Source organism: Aristolochia californica, unplaced genomic scaffold (genome assembly GCF_029961685.1).
Source record: "Aristolochia californica isolate CCGP_79_NKW_82.1479 unplaced genomic scaffold, dmAriCali1.0.hap1 SCAF_10, whole genome shotgun sequence".
NCBI lineage: Eukaryota > Viridiplantae > Streptophyta > Magnoliopsida > Piperales > Aristolochiaceae > Aristolochia > Aristolochia californica.
Genome location: NW_027181771.1, coordinates 30,534,397 through 30,553,261, shown reverse-complemented (window position 1 = coordinate 30,553,261; position 18,865 = coordinate 30,534,397). Strand labels below are relative to the sequence as shown.

General features: G+C 34.9%; 2 protein-coding genes across 4 annotated transcripts; both read right to left on the bottom strand.

Moving 5' to 3' along the window:
• Nucleotides 1-557: 557 nt before the first annotated feature.
• LOC137942470 (OVARIAN TUMOR DOMAIN-containing deubiquitinating enzyme 3) lies at nucleotides 558-3,908 on the bottom strand. Of its 2 annotated transcripts, XM_068788124.1 has the most exons (8): nucleotides 3,825-3,908; nucleotides 3,563-3,716; nucleotides 3,361-3,448; nucleotides 3,162-3,225; nucleotides 1,801-1,906; nucleotides 1,674-1,728; nucleotides 1,204-1,257; nucleotides 558-821 (listed from the first exon to the last, which is right to left on the bottom strand). In XM_068788124.1, the coding sequence occupies exons 1-8, from the start codon at nucleotides 3,850-3,852 to the stop codon at nucleotides 678-680; spliced, it is 693 nt and encodes a 230-aa protein (XP_068644225.1). In that variant the 5' UTR covers nucleotides 3,853-3,908; the 3' UTR covers nucleotides 558-677. The 2 variants fall into 2 exon arrangements, with proteins under 2 accessions (XP_068644225.1, XP_068644226.1); XM_068788125.1 differs by lacking the exon at nucleotides 1,674-1,728.
• A 5,198-nt stretch (nucleotides 3,909-9,106) lies between these two features.
• On the bottom strand, nucleotides 9,107-11,481 carry LOC137935711 (L-ascorbate peroxidase, cytosolic-like). 2 transcript variants are annotated; one of them, XM_068780226.1, is made up of 10 exons: nucleotides 11,439-11,481; nucleotides 11,200-11,327; nucleotides 10,894-11,068; nucleotides 10,732-10,797; nucleotides 10,129-10,177; nucleotides 9,958-10,040; nucleotides 9,783-9,862; nucleotides 9,571-9,673; nucleotides 9,417-9,475; nucleotides 9,107-9,283 (listed from the first exon to the last, which is right to left on the bottom strand). In XM_068780226.1, the coding sequence occupies exons 2-10, from the start codon at nucleotides 11,316-11,318 to the stop codon at nucleotides 9,265-9,267; spliced, it is 753 nt and encodes a 250-aa protein (XP_068636327.1). In that variant the 5' UTR covers nucleotides 11,319-11,327; nucleotides 11,439-11,481; the 3' UTR covers nucleotides 9,107-9,264. The 2 variants fall into 2 exon arrangements, with proteins under 2 accessions (XP_068636327.1, XP_068636328.1); XM_068780227.1 differs by having other exon boundaries at nucleotides 11,200-11,346; nucleotides 11,440-11,474.
• Nucleotides 11,482-18,865: the final 7,384 nt, after the last annotated feature.

Here is an 18,865-nt window from a genome sequence, read left to right as displayed (position 1 = left end):
TAGATATAAAAATATAAAAAAAGTAAAAAAAAAGCTCAACTTGTTTTGGAAGGTGAGTCATGCCTGAAAAGACTGATCGGTTTGAAAAAAGAAGTCAAAACCTAACAAATACCAAACTCTTTTCTCTTTGTTTGACAAAAGATTTCAATGATCAAAATAACTGGCCAAACAAAGAAGTTTCAGACGGGAAGCTTTGTCATGTGTAAGAGATGGCTTAACTATTTTTAATTCTTTATTTCCTTGATCATCGCCCCACGGTTACTTGGGATTCTCAAGGGCCTGTTTGGAATCTACAAAAAAAAAAAAAAAAAAAAAATTCTATTTCACCGAATTCAGGAGTTAATTCTACTCTTAAAGCTTGAACTAGGGAAAATCAGGGTCTGTCAAGGATTTCCCATAGAGAAGATCAGTGGACCAGACCCTTGGGATGCCGATCTAATCTTGCTGAGGTTTTCCATTTCTTGACAATTTTGGGTGGATGGCAATGGTGTCTTCCCTAGTTCAAGCTGTAGAGTAGAATAGCAGAAGAACAGGATCTTAATACGATTATCCCAGTGTGACAGAAGAATAACAAAATTTAAAGAATAATAGAGAAAACGATACAGGTTGCTCAAACTGTAAATCTTGTATCCAGCTACGACACGTAGCTGAAGAGTTGTAATATTTGTTAGAAGAAATCAAACAAGAAGATCATAATGGTTGCTACCACTATACAGCAGTTTTACTGTTTTTCTTGGCTTCCCTCCTTTATGTGCCTTTCTGAATTCAGCCCCATACTCTGAAATTGGAATAAAACCATTGCCCCGTGTCCTTGCAGAGTGCTGCTCAATAAACGGAAGCATGTGAGTAACAACATTAACATTTATTTTACATGTAATAGAGAAGATATTCAGAGTTGCTGCTGGTAGCATCAGCTAGCATGTAGATGGACTGAGACCAAATAATAAAATCTAAGCTAGTTATATACAGACACAGATGGTCTTTGGAGTTAAATCCCATTAAATAGAGGATCTTGGTATGGTCAGCAAAGGCTGAAAGCAACTGTAAGTGACCAACAGGGATAATAGTAGATCCATCAATGCCTTTTCTTTCTTTGCAAAGCACCATTCGTGTTGATACAAGCATGGTTCTCCAATCATGATCTTCCTGTCAGATAATACAAAAGTCTGGAGCCACTAAAGAAATGACTTATTGTCGACATACCTCATGCTCCGGTATATAAACAACAATTGGCTGACGACATAACTTCGACAATACCTGTCATGGTTTTCACTGTTAGAACTCAGATTCGAATCAAATACATGAAAAAACGAAAACGTAGATTTCCAAGGAAGTTTGTTATCTACCACCTTATAAGCTTTGATTTCACTTCCTAGTTAAATAAGAATGACAGAGTAAGGGAAAAATAAAAGCTTTTGCATTTTTTACCACTAACAAATATATAACAGAGTGATTTGTAAGTTGGACTCCTGCCTCAAAAACTGAGTTGCCTTTTCCCAAAAAGAATCACTTTTCCTTTTTCTTTAAAAACATATACTTAATGAACTTAGCCAGGGTAAGCATCTCCCATAAGATACTTGACAGTATTCCCTTTAGGTGTGTCATCATCAATATATCAGAGATCAGAAATGAAATATTAAAAAACAAAAAAACTGCCTCAGTTGTACCCTCACCAACAATTCAGATTCACCACCCCAAAAATCAGACCGTTCAATGCGTTGACAGTACCTGATAGAGGAAACTGTGTCTTATTACAGAGTTTTCCCAGTAGATTCAAACAAAGGGCTAATGTTCACTTACCTCCTCAAAGACTCATCAACGGTGATTGCAATAAGGGCCTCTTCATACTGAGCTCGTTCTTTCTCACTCCCACAGATAACCTCTTTTACAGCCATACGCAATTCATCTACATCATCTCAGGGAGGGATTTAAGATATTCAAAATGGCCAGTTCTACCAGGTTTACATCAAGTCACAATCTTATAAGTTCCATAAGCACTATAATTTTTTTGGCCATAAGCACTATATGACAATACCGCCCCAGTAGGATTATGAGTTTCTCCACTTAAGAAGAACAGGTTTTGATCTATAATGTACCAAATGTTCCTCAGAAAAAAAGAGGAATTAAAAGAGTATGCATTCAAATTCCTAGCTACAAAAGATATGGTTTGGGGTCCCTTCTCGGGTAAGAAGTTCAATACAATTAGTCATTTTACTTCTCGGTAAGACAGACAGTTACAAGAAAGCCAGTCAGAATAGTAAAGTGAGTGAAACCTCCAATCCAACGTCACCATTTATATAACACCTTCAAGTCTTTACAAGGATAAGTCAATCACTCTATCCAATCTGCTTCATTAACTAAAACATGTTAATGGCATACTTTTGTCTGTTCTTTCAACTTTATGACATTCTCTGAACAGTTACTGGGTTCAAGTCAAATGCTTCAAAAAATGGACTATCGGTTTTGCAGTTTTATGAAGCCTTGGTGTTTTAGCATGTTCGCTCATTCTATCAGACGCCAATAGCAAAACTTCAAGTACTAGGAATGTTATAGTGCAAAAGGTCAGAAAAGAGTAATGAACCATGATAAGTGAACTTAGTATAAACTTAAGCATCTGCTTTTGTCTATGTTTGTCCTCTCTGATGCAACAATTCACTTGAAGGTGGAGGTGAAATCATTATTCACCTCTTTAATATATATATGGTCTCTTCTGAGATATAAATAGAAGCCATTGAGGTTTTCTCTGACAGCCAAAGATTTCTGTTTGTCTTTCTTCCTGCATTATGGTTCTACATGTTTTATAAATCCAGGTGGTTAAAGGTCTCTGTGATTTTAGTTGGTGAGATTTCTAGAATAAGCCAATTTGTGTGAGTACACATGTTTAAAGTAAAATCAAGCAAATACTCAGTTGCAATGTGGTTAATTGCTTTTAAGACCATTGTATAGAGGAGCTAAACGCGTGGCTGGGTTAACAAATATCAACTTGACCTCCCTAATTTCCCCTGAGGAAATTTCATAGACATTTCTTGCTCAAGCTATGTTAATAAGTTATGACATTGAAAATTCCCAATTCCTGAAAATCATAACTACCATGAGCCCAACTTCCATCGAGTTTATGGAATACATCTGAAGTAAGCGTGCGTTCAGTGTGTCATGGTTACCTGCATCATCTTTCTCTTCCCACGGGTTAAGAGCAAGTCCTTTATTCATAGCCATTCCCTTCACCTAAGTTTCCATTTTAGTTGGAAAAGTCGAAAGCAAAAGCCTAATTAAATTTAAACAATCTATGAGGTTATAACTCATCAGGCAAAACGAGGACTTCTTTTCAAATAAAACGAAAATGGTTGAGTACGAAAATACCAGAGCTCTGAACATGCAGCGCCCATCTCCAGTAACTTTTTGAACTGTGTAGTGTTGCACTTTCTTCATAGCCGGCGAAGCTCCCCCGCTTAAAACAAAAAACGCAAATAAATGTAAGCCGATGTTACTTATACGAGGACAACAATAACAAAACAATAATTATTTGCCAGAAGCCTAAAAGAAACGATATACGAGAAATTACAAAGAGGGTCCAATCCTAGCGAAGAGCCCAGTGCTGAACACATTGAGGAACTGCGGAAAAAATCGCGGAAATTCAGCCGTTTGAACTGAAGCAACCGGCGAATAAACAAGTTCGAATCTTGCACTTCCATCTCTAAGCCCGTCGAGAAGAACTTCTGTGACAAATAAACAGAAGAATATGGTGTGAGAAGAGGTGGCAAACTCCATGAATAGCGTTTCTACAAGGAGAAAAAAGCAGGGATGGAGTGGAGGGGACTTCATACCATTAAACGGCTTGGAGGAAGTGGCCATTCGTTGAATGAGGAGGACGCAAAGGCTGTAATCTTCTTTTTGGAGTTGGGATATTGGAATGGTGCAGCTTTGCGAACCTCGAATGGGAGCCGGCGGTAAAAATTACAAAGGAAGCCCCTAATTAAAGCTTTTACTTTTTTACCAAAAAAATGAATTTAATTTCTAACTTTGTAAGTGCTCGCGAAAGTGAAAGTTTAGTATAAATGAAAGTGAATCATTTATTTGTATCAGTGTGCGTAATGGAAAATGTAATGTAAAATATTTGTTTATGTTAGTATGCACAATGTAAAGTGCGGTGTAGAGTGAAGAGAGATTATTGATTAATAAAATATTTTGATAAATCTGACTTTTAAAAAAAAAATTAATATTAGTTAATAAATAAAATATATAAATATAATTATTAAACAAATATTTATTTTTATACTATTAAAATTGTAATTTTTTAATATCTAAATATGAAATAATTATATAAAAAGGATATTATAAAATATTTATTAACTTAATATCTATTAGTAATATCAAATAATAATAATTTATTAACTTAATTTATAAAAACTAAAATATTTACACAAATACTTACTTTTATAATATCCAAATATTTAATACAATTATTATATTAAAAGTGTTTAAATTCTCACTCTTAAACTAATGTATATACGTAGTTATATTTGTTTAAATTTACTACCCAGCGTACTACACAAACAATGTAATAATAAAAATAAAAATAATACAAATATAACTCAATCACCTACTTAATATAAAAAAGCTACAACTATAAATACAAAATACAACCTAATCAATAATTTTGCCACATCTGAATTGCTAATACATCTAAAAAATACGATGCTTTTGTAAATTGTACTACAGAGTCCCTCAAAATCATCACCACTATCACTGTCTTCATTTTCATTTGCATTGTTATTTCACAATCTTCTCCACCAAAATCATCGCTTGAATCATGTTCTTCATCTTTAAATAAATCCATGTAATTTTTCATGCGTATATAATTATGCAATATACAACAAACAATCACAACTTTTACTTGGACATCAAAATCAAAAGGAGGAGTATCTTTTAATATCTTAAAATGAGCTTTTAAAGCCCCAAATGTTCGCTCAATAGTGTTCCATAAAGATGAGTGTCTTCAGTTAAATAATTCTCTTTCATATGTAGGAGCATTGTCTCTAAATACTTGCAAGTGATAACGAGTCCCTCGATAGGGAGCTAAAACCCCCGAAAAATTTGCATGTCCAACATCTACAAAATAAAATTTGCCTATAATAAAATATATATGTATCATAAACTAATAAAAGTAATAATAAATTTAGATAGACTATAGAGAGAAGTAATATTTACCTTCAGGAACACAAAGTTTATCTCATTTGGTTAATGCTGACTTCAATACACGTGAATCAACTGCTGATCCCTCCCATCCATCAAGTATATAAGTGAATTGCATGTCAAATGTACATGCTGCCATTTCGTTATGTGAGAGGAAACCCTTCCTGTTCTAGAATCTTGCTTGTTGATCAAATAGGATATGTGCTTTAATATGAGTACCATCAATGGCACCAATACAATGCTAATAAAAAATTCATTAATACGAACATATATTTGATATTAATTAAAAATTATTCATCAAACGATTTTATATTTACCTTAAAGTAAGGATAATTGATATCACTGTTCAAGACTTTGAATGAGTATGTCTTAAAGGTCACTTGATGTAATCAGATTGTAGTTTGATAATATCATCTAACACCTTATTAAAATACGTATTAATGGTCCAATTTGATCTTTCAAACATCTCTGAGGTAACACTGTATGATTGTTGTTGACTAACAATGAGACAAAAATATGCAAGTTGTTCTTCCACAAATATTGTCCTTGTATCAAATACAAGTCCTTTATTTTTCAAGATTTCAGCCAACTTGAGAAAAATAATTTAATTCATCCTATAGACTTTTTGAAATTTAATAGGTAGTCTTTCTAATGCTTTTTTTAAATATCATAGACCACCCATATGATATGAACATTGTACTCGCATATTATGATCATTTAAGTATAAACTGACAAGGGCAAGTACAGTTGTGTAAGATGCAATACAAATACATATGTTTTCTCTATCTGGTAGGTTATCCATGGGTACCTGCAATATTAGACATTCAATAATAAAAGCATGGTTCAAACATTCAATTATCTATGTCTGAATGTGTTAACACAACTTGTACCATTAAAGAAGTCTCAACATATACGTATTGAACACAAACAATAAATAATTTTTAACCATTTTGTCATACAAAAAACGCATTTAATTTTTACCCATATTTTGTCATACTACATACACATTTGTTGTTTACCACAAATACTCAATAATCAACATCATTCATACAAAATCAAATGTGTCTCATAAATATAGGTTAAAACTGTCAACATCTGTGTAAGTCTATTTCATTGCATTGAAGTTACACATCAGCCAGTCATACTGATCTTCTTGTGTTTCTTGACAAACATATCCTTCTTATCTTTAGTGTTGAGCAGTTGTGGGGCATGAAATTTAACTTCTTTGGGAAAATTAGGTAATGCCTCAATAGCTTTGAACCATGGAAGTTGTGCATCGACATATATAGGACTAAAGATCCTCGAAAGGGTTGATGACATATTGTTAATGGTATCAATGACCATTTTAGCATTGTCAGCAAATGGTTCTAATCTCTTCCTACGCCGAGTAGCAGAAATTATATTCTCTGCATTTCTTGGTGTTTTGCTTCTTGGAGGAGCCTCACTTGGAGACTCTGTACCGTTAGGTATTGGGATCTCCCTCACTGCATCATCTTCATCTATGTCTTCAATCATTGACCCTTCTGTAGTATTTGAAAGGTTTTCTTCTGACTCAACACTTGTTTGACTTGCTGTCTCCACAACGATAGAATTTCCAACAACTAAAGCCAATTTTTCATATAGTGGACAACTTTCCCACTTATACTTATTGGCTTATTTGTGCTCCTATATGAAAAGTTATCGCTTAAAATACATAAAATCCTGATTAATAATGCAAGAAACATAACATTATATGTTACATTTACAAACCTTTACGTAATTTTGCCACATTGTCTTACTTGGATCCTACCCAAAGCCACTAGTTTTTTTCCAAGTCTGTATGCGGTTTTTCAACTGTTCATTTGTCTTTTGGTTCATTGTGTCCAAATTAAACATATTGACATAGTCGTTGAAAACTTTATGTTTCCCGACTCCATTGGGTAATTTGTCACCCAAATTGACTTGCTCAATAGTCCACAATGAACTTGAATTGAAGTGAAGAATTGAATTGAACTTAAATAAATTGATTCAACTTCAACTCATCCTTGGGTCTTAGTATAGACGAGTTTAAGTGCACTAAAAAACAAATTCCAATGTTAGTGCCCCTGAATGAAAAGTATGATATAAACAAGAGAATGAGTAACCATTTATAATATACTTAAATAGAACATATACCTAAACAGATAATTAACCAAAATAAACATGATTACTACACTTATAAGTGATTTAACGTGTAGTATTAAAATATGTTAATATCCTAATTAACGAAAAACTATATTATATTACTTAATGATTATATTTTATTATAAATTAATACAATAATTACGTGTGACTAGAATAAATTATTAAAAATTAATAAAAAATTAAAAAATAATAGAATTGCATATAATAAATAAATAAATTATTTTGTAATAACACAAGAAATATTTTAACATTAAAACTCACTAATTTAATATAGTAATAAATATATATAATAATAATAAATAAATAAATATATTTATCAATAACATAATATATATTCTTAGGTATTAATAATTAATAATATATTGTAAAAAAATTTAAAACCATTGGTTTAATTAATTATAGGAATGGGATAATTAAACCAAAATTTTTTATCAAATATTTATTTTAAAAATATTTTAATTATGACTATTAAATAACTAATTTAATATAGTAATTTTAAAATAATATATTAAATAAATACAAATATGTTTTTATAAATAAAAATAAAAATTATTATTCTTATTACGATGTTTTAATTTTCCTTAACTTAGGAAAAATTAAACCATCCTCTTCCTCACGGCGCACGTCGTCTTCCTCAGCGACGGACCAGCGAGCCACGACGATAGAGGCGGCACTCCGACGGTACGCCGAGAGTGAGAAGAGAGGACGGAAGTAGGGGTCCCGAGAGGCACTACGATAGAGGCTCGGCCTACTGTACTCTGCGAAGGAGGACAAGAGGGAGGGAGGCCAGTGCTCTGCGACAGAGATCGAGAAGGAGAGGAGAGGGACGAGAGTGAAACCAAATTCTTCGATTTTTGCCTAAAAGAATGACGTGATGTAATTTAACTTCAATTCAATTCTTTTTACACTAACAATATTATTTAATGAACTAAATAATGAGGGGGGAATTCATTCCACTTCATTGTGGACTAACTCCTCCCTTATGTTACATTTACAAACCTTTATGTAATTTTGTCACATTGTCTTACTTACGGTGACTTTCTGCATTGTTGGATCCAACCCAAAGCCGTTAGTGTTGAGGCACGTTGTCACGACCTAACAGGTTTTTTTTCCAAGTTTGTATACAATTTTTCAACTATTCATTTGTCTTTTGGTTCATTGTGTCCAAATTAAACATATTGACATAATCGTTGAAAACTTTATGTTTTCTGACTCCAATGGGTAATTGGTCACCCAAATTGACTTATTCGATGAGCAAACTAAGCATTTTACTGTCTTCCTCACACGTCGATGTGTCATATGTTCTCTCTGAAGTTTTATCGATATTATCTTTACCTTTCCTCCTTCCAACCATATAAAGCTCATAAAAAGTAGACAATGAATCAAAAATATATTGTTTTTGAGAAAAAAGAGAAGGGTGGGAAGTATGCGTGTCTTTTTTCTCTTTTCTCTTTCTTTTCTCTTACTTTGTAATGGGACTTAAGAGGCTTATAAATAAATACAGCTCGGTGTATTTTATAATTATTTGAATTCATATTTTTTTATCTGTTTTGCTCCTTTTTATCGAATTATATACAATGTTGGATAAAATTGAGAGCTGGTTATATAATTTTACATCCTTTTTTTCTCTTTTTTTATCCTAAGAAGTCGAATAATCACTACGCTTGAGACGATCAGAAAGAACAAGACCTTTTAACTAAATTTTGTCCAAAGACACAAAAACATGAACAGAAATTTTCAAGGATTTCAATGAAGCAAACCAAAATAGTTCTTAATCTTTTTTATTAGAATGACCTTCAAAACTATGATGATGCCTACATTCAGATATTAACATATCACTGTTTCCTTTCCTCAAAATAAAGAACCAAAAAGAAACATCATCACTTCCACTATATTGACAGTCATTTCTCAATACGTCTCTGCAAATCTGCAGAAAAGAACAAAAAAAAAAAAGCTTAAAAGTTAGATAGCTATCAACAAAATTTTATCCTTTAATTATGAAACCGGAACGTCAACATCATACTAATAATCTACATAAATATACTTGTCATTAATCTTACCCAAGCTCAGAAAGCTTCACATGAGCCTCAGCATAATCAGCAAAGAAAGCATCCTCATCCTACAAAAAGAAACACCCAATATCAATATCACACTTAATATACAAATTCACATGCAAGTAAACAAAATTTTAAACATTAACACTTCAATACTAACCTCTGCGTATTTCTCAACAAGAGGGCGGAAAACAGGATCAGTAAGAAGAGCCTTATCAGAAGGCAATTGAAGAAGGTCTTCATTCTCTCCGCTCAAAAGCTCCCTACAGTTTCAAAAAAAAAAAAAAAAAAGAATATCAGGCATCATATATCAATTTTTACCAGCAAAATAAGAAAAATAAAAGAAAAGATTAATCCAATATAATACTATACTTGAAGTATGAGTTATCAAAGATGAGAGGATTATGAGTCCAAGCCCCTTCAAATCCAGAACGTTCCTTGTGGCACCTTCCCTATGAACCAGACAAACAAAATGACGTAAGGATACATGTATGTTATTGTCGAGGAACAAGACAAAGCACTCAACAAATTGCGAGCTTTTACTTACCAATGTGTGAGCGCCAGAAAGTGCCACAATATCCTTGTCACTGAGACCCATGTGTCCAAATACATCTCTCAAGTGATCAGAACCTAATGTACAACCAATCTAAGCGTAAGAAACACACAAGAACGCCCCAAACTTGGGAAGAGCACAACGGTATATCTTAAGTTGAAATACCTTTGGTGGCATCAGGAAGACGACCTTCTGGAGGTGGTTCCGATTTGTCCTAAAATATAATAAAAATAAAATAAGAAAACCAACAAACGATTACATATTAATAAGCATAATTTGCAAGAGCATGAAATGATTACAGTTAATATTCAATTCAACCTAATACATATTTAAAAATTACAAATCCATCTATACCACCCGGGGAGTAAGTGTAAATAACTCCACACTTGCCGGCCCAAGTAGTTTACAACCAATTGAATATTCCAAATGAGCATATTTTTTAAGTGCACCAATCATCAATTGATTATTCCAAATCGGTATACTTTTTAAGCGTACCAATCACCTTAGTAAAAAAAAGTAAAAAATATAGACAATTCCAGAGCGCATTCACTGATTAACCTTTGTGATCAGTGATCAATAAAAGATAGGTTTCTAAGTCCATTGACTAATCTAAGTTGAACCATTTAGTTCCAAAACTAACATACGGTATGAGACATTTATAAGACTCGGACACGGCATGAGACAGTCCCAAGACTCGCACAAGGCATGAAACAGCATCGAGCTAACAAAGAGCATAGAAAACAACTACAGTATAAGACAGATTTCTACCTCTCTTCCGGGATGAAAGGGAATTTCGGGTCCACCAGTAACCTCGACAGCTACCACACCAGCAAGCTATCACATTTAAAATATAAAACAATTAAAAGATAATTATAACATAAAAAGCTATTACAAGGTAATTTTAACATAAAAAGAAGCGCCGGTTAATACCTGATAGAAATCTGCATAAGAAATTATCGGGAACTGCTCCTTGATCGGCTCCAAGAGCCTCACGGCAATTTCAAGACCGTTATTGGCTCCGTGAGAAAGTTCAGAAGGGTGCTTGATAGTACCAAAAGGACCACCAGTCTTGGACTTCACGTCGTATGTTCCAGCCCCGTGCCATCTGGGTAAGAAATCGTACCGCATCAGATTTAAGTTTACCTTCATCTTCTCATCACACAAACCAAACGAAAATTACCAAAGACGTGCGATGAGAACACGAAGACCACTAAAGACGTGGTAAGATTTACTCACGCCAATCGAAGTATGAGCGGAGCGCAGTTCTTATCCGCAATGAATCCTCTTAGCTTCCTCTTGGCCTTTTCCACGGCCTTCAGGTATTCCTCGCTGACCTTCGGGTAAGACTTTCCCATGGCAATTTCCTGCAGATTATCGATCGTCGGTTTTCGTTTCAGTAAGATCAAAATCGAAACGAAATACAGCAATGGAACAAGGTTTCGAAACGAGATGACATTCGATTCGATTCGTCTCACCTAGTTGCAGAGTAAAAACCCTAGTTGAGTTCCAAGTCACGCTCGCTCCTATTCGCTCCTCGAGAAGCCCGATTTATACTTGGAGAAGCTCCGTGAGAAGCTTCTAGCTTCTGCATCTCGGCCATTCGATTGTCCATTATCAACGGTCTCGATCCTCGTAGATCCCCGTGCTTTACGATTTGAAGTTGGTGGAAATCTCATTCTCTTGGAAAGTAACGCAACGAAAACAGTAAATGACAGCGCATATTTTTAGACGAAAATGACCCTACCTTAAGATGATCTTCACTTCTTTGGTTTCCTTAAAAATTTAAATCCGTAAGAAGCAGGTGACAGGAACCAACCGTCATAAATAGAAAAGACTCTGCCTTTTTCTGACAATTCATCCGTGGGCGACATTTTTTTATAAATATCCCTTTAGACCTCCGTGTGAACGCGGATCGTATTCCCATGATTCCATAGACCATGGAAGGACATCTCTAATTAAAATCAGCCACGTGGAAAAATCGAAGCCGACAATCTTTGATGAGATTAGCAAAAAGCGGGATTTCTGCTACGTCCACGTCGGCGACTGTCTGTATTCTTCCGAGGAACAGGTATTGGCTTGGGCCTCGGAGTTCAAATGTTTTGTTCTCAGAGATACTTTCTAAATTTACTCCCGGTGAAAACGTCACTCCCGCGACGTAGGCGACAAGTGCGCCAGAATAGCGTGAGCCCGGTGCGACTTTTTGGTGGTTTAGTTGCGGTAAACGCGGTCTGAGTCGACTTGTAACTCGGTGAATCGAACCTACGTCACCTGGTCATATGACATCAAATATGTAAGAATAAGGCTAACTTCAAATATTAATATGTTAATTATTAATGTTAGATTGGTATTATTAATTATTAATAGTAAGCTTTAAAAAATTACATTATCTTATGTATAATTTAATCATGTGCAACATTAGGTATGAAATATGTATCAAATACAAAAGAAGATGATGAAAGTGTATTGTGCTCTTTTGTGCTCTCTATCAAAACTCCTAGTGATTTTCAAGGTCGATTTTTCCGTTCTGATTTCTCCTTTCCAACTACTAATCTTTTTATGACCCCTTCTTCTCTTGTTATTGATTCTTTTCTCAACCGAATTGTCCCCTCCTCCTTCCATTCACTCAATCGACAATCTTGGAAATCACTGCCACACTTCTCCATCTCACACCAATCGCCATTTGAGACGATGCTACACCTCCCCTCATGTCGGGGGTGATTTCACTTACATTGTATCTTTTTTAGGTCAATGTCTTTAAGTTCATAACACTTTTCTATCCTTTCTCTTTTAGTTTTTTTTTTCTCATTTTGTTTGTTATATTTAATATCTTGGTGATGTTTAATAAAGTTGAAAGTAAAGTCTTAATTCTTATTGGAATTGTGACAACGTGTTTTATTTGGGGGTCAATATGATGCACTTTATCAAATGGATAGTAATAGTTCGATAACCAACTATTCATTTGAAAATGACCAAGTGTCGGCATCATCACAATCAGAGGGTGGGTCTTACGACTTTATATTATGGGTTCTACTAATTATACATCAAGATATTAGGTTCTACTTAGTTTTGGCTATTAGACATTTGGAAAGAATAGCTTGACATTTTGTTGTATAATTAAATCTAAGTATTATCTATCAAATCATTGTATATTTGTCATTTTTACACATGATGATTTTATTTTTATGTTTCTTTCTATCTTGGCAAATATGTAACTAGACTCAAGAAAACAATGAACAGTGTGTTCATTGCATGGTTTTTCGACTCATTGAATCATATCGAATTTTCTATTAGGCTAGTTGAGTGTAGGGAGTTGCTTGATTCTTCTATTTGATAGCATCCCTTCCAACTTACTCTGAGTCTGATCACTGGCCGGACTAGTCCTAATCCCACTTGACCTATCTGACTTGGATTTTATGCTCCCTACTAAGTTTATGCCCCAAATTTTGTCACTATATTTTAGCTACTTACATATGAAATATCATATATCAAAACGAAGAAGTTTTTAAAAATTTTGAAAAAAAATTTACTTTTTTTTAATGTTATTTCTGGTCAAATCTCATTATAGAAGGTTATACGACTGAGTTGGGTAGAAGATCAGGTGAGTCGTTTTTTGGAATCATTGGAGGATACGACCGAGTCAAGATCAGGTGAGTTAGGCCTCAGAACGTTGTTATCTCTATAGTTTAAACATGATATATTTTAAAAAGAATATATAAATTTTAAAAAATAAATTGTATAAGTAATGACTTAAATAAAGCAACTATTTCTCTCTAGCTGCCCTTCTTCCCCCTGCCTATTGTGTGGGTTCCCTCGTACATGGAGGATGGCCCATGTGGGTCCATTAAGCCCACATGGAGAGAGGGTTTAGGCCCAACTTATTTTAGGTTTGCTGAAAACCTAAGTGGTGTTGTCATTATAAAAAGAAGAGAACGTGTGAGAGAAGGATAAGAAGAAAAAAAAAAGTGGAGGTTGTCAAAACAGAGCAGGTCATAAAATTTCCGTCACACATTTTGATCGATATCGTCTATGGTCCGATCGAGCTGAAATTTTTCAGACACGTTCAGGACTGAGGGATCTACAATCTGAACGGTGAAGATCGGATTTAGAATAGTATTTCTGGTGTTTATAGCCATAAATAGTACCACGTCTTCTTAAGTGAAATCTCTTCTATCACATTGTTTGGTTGCCAAGAAAGTGTTTTTTTCTTGAGATTATTGTTAATTGTATGCCTCTAGTGCTATCTAGAAAGAACATTTGTGTACACATCATTGTTGATAGTGAAATTTTTAATTGGTCTAGGTCTCGTGGTTTTCCCTTTGCTTTGAAGGGTTTTCCACATAAAAATTCTTGGCTCTTTGTATGTGTGTGGTTTTTCTTTATTAAATTACTTCTCAACATATTCACACAAAGTGGGAGAATATCATTTTTCCCAACAAAGTGGTATCAGAACGGGGTTATAGCCGTTCAATACTTTGTGCAGAATAACGGAATCTAATTTGAGTAGAATGGTTACTTTGAATGGTTCTAATTATCATACTTGGAAAGGAAAAATGGAAGACTTTTTTATTTGTGAAGCAATTTCATCTACCGGTGTTTCCTACTGAGAAGCCTGAAAATAAATTTGATGAAGAATGGACCTTGCAACATAGACAAGTATGTGGGTACATCGGATAATGGGTAGATGATAATGTTTTGAATCATACTAGTGGAGAGACACATGCACGTACACTCTGGAATAAACTTGAACAGTTATATGCTCGAAAGACTGGAACTAATAAAATGTATCTAATCAAGCAATTGATGTCTTTGAGATACCAAGATAGAACTCCGTTGACAGATCACTTGAACACATTCCAAGGAATAATTAATCAGTTGGCTAGAATGGGTATCAAGTTCGACAATGAGGTACTGGGTTTGTGTTTGTTTGGTACATTATCGGACTCTTGGGAGACATTCGGAATGTCATTATCTAACTCAGGCCCAGATGGTGTAATCAATATGGATCTAGCTAAAAGTGGTGTTTTGAATGAAGATATGAGAAGAAAATCACAGGGTTCCTCTTAACAGTCAAAGGTCTTGTTTACAAAGAAGAGGGGGAGGAGTAAAAGCAAAGGTCCGAAAAATAGAGATAAAGGTAGAAGCCAGTCAAACAAGTTTGCTAATGTTGAGTGTTATCATTGTGGCATGAAAGGGCATATCAAGAAATATTGTAGAAAATTGAAGAGAGAATACAAGAAGAAAGGGAATGAGAAGAAGGATGTTGATGAAAAGAAGGATGATCAAGTTGCCACCACTACTACTGGAAACTTCTTCATTGTTTGTGAAAATGATGTTGTAAATATTGTTTCTCATGAAACTAGCTGGGTGATTGATAGTGGTGCCTCAATTCATGCTACATCCAGAAAATGATTTCTTCACAAACTATGTACCCGATGATTTTGGCACAGTAAAGATGGGCAATGGTAGCTTGGCTAAAATTACTAGTATTGAAAATGTATGCTTGGAAACTAATAATGGCACGGTGCTTGTTCTTAGAGATGTGAAACACATTCCTGATATTCGTTTGAACTTGATTTCTACAAGTAAACTTGATGATGAAGGGTATTGCAACACCTTTTATAATGGGCAATGGAAGTTTTCAAGGGGTGTTATGGTTATAGCTCGAGGCAAGAAGGTTTCAAATTTGTACATGCTACAGACAAGGCTCTCCAGTAGCATTATTAATGTTATGGAGAATGAGCTCATGGTACAATTATGGCATAAAAGACTTGCCCACATGAGTGAGAAAGGTTTGGCAATATTGGCTAAAAAGAATTTTTTGTCTGGAATGAAGAGTGCATCTTTGAAAAAGTGTACTCATTGTTTGGCAAGGAAGCAAAATAGAGTCTCCTTCAAAAGTTTTCTTCCTTCAAGAAAGTAAGGTGTACTTGATCTAATTTATTTAGATGTTTGTGGTCCTATGAAGACAAGAACACTTGGCGGTTCTTTGTATTTTGTGACCTTCATAGATGATCATTCAAGGAAGTCTTGGGTTTATACCTTGAAAAGAAAGGATCATGTATTGAAAATGTTTAAACAGTTTCAAGCCTTAGTTGAGAGGCAGACTGGAAAGAAACTGAAGTGTATCCGAACTAATAACGGGGGAGAGTATTCAGGTTCATTTGATGATTATTGTAGACAGCAGGTATTTGGCATCAAAAAACACCTCCGAAGACTCCTCAGTTGAATGACTTGTTGAAAGGATGAATAGAACACTAATTGAGAGAGTGAGATGTTTGTTTTCACAGGCACAATTGCCTGGATCTTTTTGGGGTGAGGCTTTGAATACAGTTGTACATGTTCTTAATATGACACCATGTGTTCCACTTCAGTTTGATGTACCAGACAGAGTTTGGACTGGTAAGAATGTTACCTATGATCACTTACGTGTCTTTGGTTGTAAAATATTTGTGCATATTCCAAAGGATGAGAGATCTAAGCTCGACGTGAAAACCTGACAGTGTATCTTTCTAGGTTATGGCCTGGATGAGTTTGGGTACAGATTATATGATCCAGTTGATAAGAAACTAGTGAAAAGCCACGACGTTGTGTTTATTGAAGATCAAACCATACAAGATATTGAGAAGACAAATAAAGTAGTGATACGGTGCAATGATGGTTCGATTGACTTAGAGTGGGTGCCATTGACCGATTTGCCAGCGCAGGTTGAACATGCTACTCAAGATGACCAACAAAGTCCAAGTAATGTAGATGTTCCCTTATAGAATGAGACCCTTGATCAGTTGCCAAAATCAGAGATGCTACCAAATGTTCCACTCAAGAGGTCTATCAGAGACCGACAACCTTCCACTCGGTATTCTACAGATGAGTATGTGTTAATGACTGACAGGAGAGAGCCCGAGTGTTATGCAAAAGCCATAGAAGATGAACATAAGGCAGAATGGGTTGACGTCATGCAAGATGAGATGTAGTCATTGTATGACAATCACACTTTTGATTTGGTAGAGTTCCCAAAGGCAAAAAAGCTTTGAATAAGAAATGGGTTTGTAGATTGAAGTAAGATGAACCCACTTCCCGACCATGATACAAAGTTAGATTGGTTGTTAAGGGATTTAGTCAACGAAAAGGTATCGACTTTGATTAAATCTTCTCTCCAGTTGTGAAGATGTCCTCCATCCGTGTGGTTCTTGGTTTAGCAGCTAGCCTAGACTTAGAAATTGAACAGATGAATGTGAAAACCGCCTTCCTACATGGTGGTTTAGAGAAAGAAATTTATATTGAGCAATTGTTTCAGGGTGAAAGGAAAAGAAGATTGTGTGTGTCGTCTAAAGAAAAGTTTATATGGTCTAAAGCAAGAGCCCAGACAATAGTATAAGAAATTTGAGTAAGTTATGGAAGAGCAAGGCTACAAGAAAACCACCTCTGACCATTGTGTATTTGTGCAAAAAATTTGTGATGATTACTTTATAATATTATTGTTTTATGTTGATGACATGTTGATTGTTAGTAGGAATTCTTCAAGAATCGAAAATCTAAAGAAGCAGTTAAAATAGTTCTTCGCTATGAAGGACTTGGGGCCAACAAGGCAAATTCTTGGTATCTGAATTTATCGAGATAAAAAAGAGAAGAAGTTGCGTGTGTCACAGGAGCGATATATTGAAAAAGTACTCAGCAGATTCACTATGAATAAAGATAAGTCGGTTAGCTCTCCTCTTGCTACTCATTTTAAGTTGAACACGAAACAAAGTTCTTCTACAAAATAGAGAGAAGGAAGATATGGCAAGAGTCCCATATGCCTCAACAGTGGGTTGCCTAATGTATACAATGGTATGCACAAGGCCAGATATAGCTCATGCAGTTGTAGTCAGTCAGTTCCTCTCAAATCTAGCAAAAGAACATTGGAATGCAATTCAGTGGATTTTGAGATACCTCAGAGGTACTTCCAAGGTATGTTTGTGCTTTAGAAATGGTAAACCTATACTTGAAGGGTTTACATATGCAAATATGGCTGGTGACATTGATTCCAGAAAGTCCACTTCAGAGTTCTTGATTACAAATTCAGGGGGAGCAGTGTCCTGGCAATCCAAACCACAGAAATGTGTTGTTTTGTCTACCACAGAAGCTGAGTTTATTGTCATAACTGAAGTAAGCAAAGAGTTAATATGGATGAAGAAGTTTTTACAAGAACTGGGTCAGAAACAAGAGAAGTATACTCTCTATTGTGATGTTAGAGTGTCATCCATCTCAGTAAGAATTCAAAATTTCATTTAGGATCCAAACATATTGATGTGAGGTATCATTGGATCCAAGCATATTGATGTGAGGTATCATTGGATTCATTAGATATAAAATTGTTACAGATTGAACAAATCCATACTGATGAGAATGGCCCATGTGGGTCCATTAAGACCACATGGAGAGAGGGTTTAGGCCCAACTTATTTTAGTTTTATCAAAAACCTAAGTGTTGTTGTCATTATAAAAAGAAGATAACGTGTGAGAGAAGGATAAGAAGAAGAAGAAAAAAGAGGAGGCTGTCAAAACAGAGCAGGCCGTTCAATTTTTGTCAAACGTTTTGATCGACGTCGTTTGTGGTCCGATCGAGTTAAAATTTTGCAGACACTTTCACGACTGAGAGCTCTACAATCTGAACGGTGCAAATCGGATTTAGAGTAGTATTTCTGGTGTTCATAGTCATGAACAATACTACATATTTTTAGGTGAAATTCCTTCTATCACATTGTTTGGTTGCCAAGAAAGTGTTTTTAGATTATTGTTGATTGTATACCTCTAGTGTTACCTAGAGAGAACATTTGTGTACACAATATTGTTGATAGTAAAAGTTTTAATTGGACTAAATGGGGGCCATGCCAAGAGAGAAAAAACTTAAATCGGTCGAACAA

What these genes read in the sequence shown, in the direction of transcription:
- LOC137942470 (XM_068788124.1), bottom strand. Translation starts at nt 3,852, where the DNA reads ATGGCCACTTCCTCCAAGCCGTTTAATG. An exon ending in TTCCTCCAAGCCGTTTAATG is followed by an intron (nt 3,717 to 3,824) that starts GTATGAAGTCCC and finishes TATTTGTCACAG; the next exon opens with AAGTTCTTCTCGACGGGCTT. An exon ending in GCTAGGATTGGACCCTCTTT is followed by an intron (nt 3,449 to 3,562) that starts GTAATTTCTCGT and finishes TTTTGTTTTAAG; the next exon opens with CGGGGGAGCTTCGCCGGCTA.
- LOC137935711 (XM_068780226.1), bottom strand. Translation starts at nt 11,318, where the DNA reads ATGGGAAAGTCTTACCCGAAGGTCAGCGAGGAATACCTGAAGGCCGTG. An exon ending in CTTATGCAGATTTCTATCAG is followed by an intron (nt 10,798 to 10,893) that starts GTATTAACCGGC and finishes TAAATGTGATAG; the next exon opens with CTTGCTGGTGTGGTAGCTGT. An exon ending in TTTGATAACTCATACTTCAA is followed by an intron (nt 9,674 to 9,782) that starts GTATAGTATTAT and finishes TTGAAACTGTAG; the next exon opens with GGAGCTTTTGAGCGGAGAGA.